General features: G+C 45.1%; 1 protein-coding gene across 1 annotated transcript in view; it reads right to left on the bottom strand.

Annotated features, from left to right (window-relative positions):
- Positions 1–1,769: 1,769 nt before the first annotated feature.
- The window catches only part of Msh3 (mutS homolog 3), a 152,281-nt gene continuing 148,050 nt past the window's right edge, over positions 1,770–6,000 (bottom strand). The window contains exons 23-24 of the mRNA XM_040728890.1: positions 5,014–5,185; positions 1,770–2,442 (exon numbers count right to left, since the gene is read on the bottom strand). Coding sequence (XP_040584824.1) covers positions 2,292–2,442; positions 5,014–5,185 — 323 coding nt within the window. The 3' untranslated portion in view covers positions 1,770–2,291. The remainder of the gene's footprint in view (positions 2,443–5,013; positions 5,186–6,000) is intronic.

The raw sequence follows: 6,000 nt of genomic DNA, 5'->3' as shown, positions 1-6,000 counted from the left end.
GTGCCACAATGCACAACCTGTAACTGGGGTAACCTTACAGTTTGGGATTCCAAACACAACAATTCTGAGTTACAGAGGCATTATTAAATGTGCCAGTCAAGCAGGTGGAGGCCAGGACACTCGCAGCAAGCCAGAGTGATCATCACCTTGACAAAGTTCTGTCCCAGACACTTTCCTGGGCCAGTGAAGCTAGCAGTCCTTTTATGCTAATACACTCCATGCTCCCAGTGAGAAGTACCAAGTGACATTTTTATAATTACACGGCACAGTAGTAATTAAATTGATCTTGGGACTCACCAAAGGTCAGCATTAATTGGAAGGCTATATTGGATTCGATCTAGATTTCTTAGGAATTCACACAGTAGGCATTGTTTCACTAGCCCTACGACAAGCCCTGTTTGACAAACTGTCAGATGAAAAACCTTGGCCTTATTTTAAAATACATCTCACTTCTATGAGGACCTCAAGTCATCAGTGAGTTGTTCCCTTGGTGACAAGGAGCTTCTTCTTACTGAGTTTCTGACCTGAAACTTGTTTACTTATATTCTTTCCTATTTTAATGATATCTATTGGGATCTACAGTATGCCAGGTTTCCTCCTAAGTCTTAAAGCAGAGAAGAGATGGAACAAATCACTATACATGTAAAGGTCGCTTGTAACCATTGAGACTAATGGTTCGTAAACCAGGGGGTTCGGAAACATACCATGCATTGTCACATACTAAGCTGCTCCTGGAACTATTCCAACATCTGGAATGGAATAATCCAAATGTGCACCATCCACTGAATGGCTACATAAAATATGGGTTTGAAGCAGAATGATAAATGCTCACTCCATCCATAAGGAGTGAATTACTGGTGCATGCTATGGCATGGATGACGTCTGAAAACCTCAATCTGAGCGAAAGACAACAGGCACTTATGTGTTACATTAGTCATTTAGATGAGGTACCCAGAAGAGGCAGATCTATAGAGGCAGAATGTGGACAGGGGTTGTTTGTCTTGTGCTGGGCTTCTGGGGAGAAATGGAGAATGACTGTCAGCAGGTACAAGGATCCCACTTGGGGTGATGAGAACACTGAAACATAACAGCGACAGCTGTACAAGGTCATGAAGAGAGACACATCCATTGGTCCACACACTCCAAATGGGTAAATGGTATCGTGTACAAATAACATAACGAATGGGAGTCATTCAGTAGTGGCCACTGTAGGTAATAATCTAGAAGAAGGAATTAAAACTATGTCCATCAACTGTGGGGAAGAAATGTGGCTGAGCAGGAATAGTAAATGGGTGGGAAAGGGAGAGCCTTATGCAGGATGACATTCTTAGAAACATGGACATGAGGAGCCAGATTGTAAGTGCTGTAAAAAACCCAGGGACACAGTTGGGTGTCCATCCCCCAAAGCCTGCAGGCAGGTAGGGTGGCTGTGAATCCAAAAAGTCTCAAGGTTCAGCTCTAAGGTGACCCATGTATCACCCTGGTTAACAGAGCAGTCAGAACAACTGAGGTTAGCTTCAAAGGACCTTCCAAAGTTGAGAGGAAAAACAGCAGGGTGTGGTGGCACACGTCTTTAAATCCTATGGCTCTGGAGGCAGAGACAGGTGGATCTCTGTGAATTTAGGGTCAGCCAGGTCTACATAGGGAGTTCCAAGTCAGCCAGAGCCACATAGCAAGACCTCATCTCAAAAAAAAAATAATAATAATTAAAACTGTCTGGTACCAGGAAATCAAAATTCAGTAAGTCACACCATAACTTTGAGCAAGTATTCATTCCATAGTTTTATTTAAATGAATGATACAATGATTTTATGCAACAACCTTTTAGCTGTTTAAAATGATGGCAACATCTAGTTCTTCAAATTTCATATGGCTTTTTCCTTCCTGTGTTCTGGCTTCTAGGAGCTTCATGGCTCTGCTTCTCATGAAGATGTTTATGTCCATAGTGAACAAACAGCTGGCATTATGAAACTCTCTAGTTCTCATGAAAGTAGATTCCTATCAGATTGCCCTGTTGCCAGTTGTCTGAAATAAACTGTACAGTCCCTGCGACTGTGCAGCACCGGCACCGCCATCCTAGGCGTCACGGAGCGGGGCTGGCGTTATACGAAGCTTACTGCCTGGGAACATTTCCCAAAGTGCGCGTTCTTCTCATGTCGGGAAGATGAGAGCCTGAGAAGCTCTCCTGTCAGAGGAGGAAATCTGTCTCAACAGGAAGACTGTGCTCATCATGTGTGTTCACGTCACAAAGATGGCTGCTACCAGAAAGTTCTTCTGCACAGTTTGTATCTTCAGTTCTCCATGTTTTGCTCAAAAAAGTAGTCTTCACTTGAATGTGGGAGAGAAGCCTGTATTCCCTCCGGTCCCAGCTCCTCCATCCCCGAGTGCAGGTCCTTTACGTTATGTGTCATCCATAAGTCTGTAAAACACTTAAGCCTTTTCCTGGAGGAAAGAAATGAACTATGAGTTATTTTGGAAATGGGATTAATGGGGAGGATGCCTCACTGAAGCAATGGACAGCTGACTCAGCAGGGGTAGAAAAGGCTCAGTAGACAGGAAGCTGTGACAGTGTCCCCCACTCCAGGTCTACAGGGTCTTAAAGATCCAGGCTACTCATTACCACGACTGTCTTCCTGCTGCTTTCTAAACTCCTGTCTGCAGGGAGGGACCTAGGACTTTCTAACTCTGCCAGAGACTGGTGGTGTCAGTCTCTGTGTCCAAAGACAAAACATTCCTAGTAAGTGTTCCCAGGACAAAAAGTGAAACTGATGCAATGAAATAAAGCCGGTAAACAAAGGGGCAAAACACCAGCGGAACAGTAACGCAGTTAGTGACTAAGGTGTGGTGCTGGGGCATGAGTCCCAATTACTGCCATGTCTAATGGGCACGGTGGCCCTGGGTCAGCTTCTTGCTGAGACCTGGTCTCAGCACACAAGGCTGTCATGAGGATTAGGTGTGTCAGTGTGGGTAAGTCAGCTGGCACAGGTGATGTACACAATCCTTTCTGTAGGTGGTGAGTATGCGATTAATCCTTAACTACTGGAACACAGACACACCTACCACACAAGGATCGGTTTGCTTTCTTTGATCTGACCAGGAGAACTGATGGGAAAATGCTTTTAATGAATAGGGAAAGTGGATACAGTGTCCTGATGAACCACAAAATAGTCCACCTTCAAAACTATTTGAGGAGCACTTATTTTATGTGTATGAGTGTTTTGTTGGCATGTATGTTTATGAAACATGCTCATGGTTAGTGCCCACATAGGCCAAAAGAGAGGGTTAAATCCCTTGGAATTGGAGTTACAGACAGTTGTGAGCTGCCATGTAGGTGCTGGGAATTGAACCTGGGTCCTCTGAAAGAGCAGTCAGTGCTAAACCGCCTCTCTCCAGATTTGAAATATCCCATCTTAATGTAATATCTCACCTTATCAAGATAACTCTGTAGATTTCCACAAGTTAGTTGGAAAAATAAATGTCTGCAATAACCTGTGAACTTTCTAATTTTCTCGCTTTAGCTTTGGAGGCTAAAGTAATAACAAGTATGAACTATTTTATTGCCAGATTTATGTGTGTCCTTTGAGGCAGGCTTTCACTACGTAGCCTTGGCGAGCTTGGAACTCGCCCTGTAGATCAGGCTAGCCTCTAACTCACAGATCCATCAGCCTCTGCCTCCGGAGCGCTAGGATTAAATGGGTGTGCCACCATACCATACAATCTTTTGAGGTAGAGGTTTGTTCTTATTTCCTCCAGGAAAAGATGATCAGAAGACAAGAAGGACTATGTTCGTCTCTGAACTTTGCAGAAGGATAAAGTTTAGATTTTTAGCTCTCACTGGTAATTTTTTGTATGAATTTGTCTTATAACAGGCATAGGTTGAAATTAATTACATCGCCTTTACTTCTGGTGTGGCACTGCAGAAGTGATCTAGAAGACAGTGCCCACTCCGGCCATTCCCTAACTGTTGGAGAAAGAAGAGGCTGTCACGTGCTGTTTGTTCACAGGGTGCTTTCCTCCCTCGTGGTTTCTCCCTTAGGTGCATCCTGGGAGTATATTAAGATGAGTTCATAAACCGAGGATGCACTGACTAGTTACTAAGGGTGGAAAACATTCATACACACGGTGGGGGTGAGCAGAGTACAGAGAGAAGCCAGATACAATCGTCACACAGTTCAGTAAGTGACAAGTGGATAGTGATCTCATGGCTACATACTACAGTTTCACTCATATCCTGACAGAGTCCCCCGGATTAGTCAGTTTACTTACTTATGTGTATGGATGCGTGCCAGCAGGAACTATGTGCACCACACCTATGAAGGTGCTCACGGGGGCCAGGAGCATCGGGTCCCCTGAGCACTTGATGTGGGTGCTGGGACTGGAACTGGGGCCCCTGGAAGAGCAGCACGCACTGAACTGCTGCTCCGGGTCTCCATCCCACAGATCCTGACAGAGTTAACTTTTTTCATTTCATTTGTTTATTTGGGGGGGGGCATGCCCTAGTACACATGTGGAGGTCGGAGGACAACTTGAGCAGGGGTCCCTCTGCTATGTGGGCTCCAGGGATCAAACTCAGGTCTGGAGGCAAGCTCCTTTACCCGCTGAGGCATTTTTATGGGTCCCTGACAGAATTCTCAGTTCTGCAATTTATTTATCACTGCAGATGCACTGTGTGAGTGAGAGAAGCCCTGTGCAAGGCCCAAGCACTGACGCTGATCTCAGTAAGTCTTAAGATAACCTCCATCCTTCAGCAGCTAAGGTGATGGGACACACCGACCTAAGCTTTAGAAATAAAGACCAAAAAGGATGGCTTGCCAGCTAATGAAGACCTGACAGAAATGCGGCCTGAATTCATCTGAGCTCTGCCCAAGGCTGTTTTCCTTTGGCCGTAAGGAAAGCCTGCAGAAGATGTTCCACAGTGGTCCTCCACTCCAAACTCCAAAAAGGTTCCTGTGGCCATTTACTTGACCACCCCCTTCCTTGGACAGCTCGGAAGCAAAACAAGGGTATTCCAACCTTCTCAGATTGACCAAGGCTTCCAGCTCCTCTGACTTGTGAGCAGCTCTCTTTAAGATTTCTCCAGGCACACCTGCTAGCTTTGCCACGTTCAGTCCGTAACTCCTGGAGGCGATTCCTCTGCTTATCTGGTAGAGAAAGGTGACAGAGTCTGGCACCTGCTCCGTGTCACCTATGAAATGCAGAGGGAAAAAGAATGATCCAAACTGCACCTGAAAGGCAAGTCCATCGGGTGACTAAGGAAGAGAGAAGCACCTACCACTGCCTCTGTCAAGGCTCACACATTTCTTTATCTACCACCAGCTCATTTGTTTTATTTATTTATTTATTTATTTATTTATTTATTTATTTGCTTACTTACTTATTTTTTTGTTTTGTTTTGTTTTTTGAGACAGGGTCATTTTCTTGACTTAGGAAAAAGATAAAGTTTTGAAAATGCTGATGGATTTAGGAGGCTTGGCTCGCTTAAAACAGTCCTGAACAATGGGTGACTGCAAAATCTGAACTGAACTTCTAAATTAACAGAGAATGACTCAGGAATGTGTGCACAGGACATGATGTGTCCCACAGCTCAAGTAACAGGGAAATCCTGGCTGGAGGAGCTGTGCACACTGGAGTGGGAACTGTCGCTCAGGTGCCACGTGGGATGAAGGGTTTCTTTTCACAGCTTAGGAAGGTCGTTGGCCTGAAGTCATCACATAGTGTTCACGCCCCATGTAATTTCTTTCTCTTGAGTGTGGGATGGATCTGTGACTCACTTCTAATGGACGAAGTATGATAGTGCAGAGAGCAGATCACAGAACACTGCATCCTCCACCTTGGGCACCCTTCCTTCCCTGCTTGCTCTAAGGAAAGTCAGCTGCCATGTTATAAGCTGCCCTGTGAAACGTCCCACATGGAAACCTGTCACTCATCAAGAGTCAGTGAAAGACTACGGCTTGCCAACACCAAGCTGATGCTATACTCTAAGGCCTGTACAAAGCCGCG

The sequence above is a fragment of the Mesocricetus auratus genome, unplaced genomic scaffold (genome assembly GCF_017639785.1).
Source record: "Mesocricetus auratus isolate SY011 unplaced genomic scaffold, BCM_Maur_2.0 Super-Scaffold_100020, whole genome shotgun sequence".
In the NCBI taxonomy this organism is placed as follows: Eukaryota; Metazoa; Chordata; class Mammalia; order Rodentia; family Cricetidae; genus Mesocricetus; species Mesocricetus auratus.
Note: the sequence above shows the minus strand (reverse complement) of the source record. Positions and strands in the feature narration are given on the sequence as shown.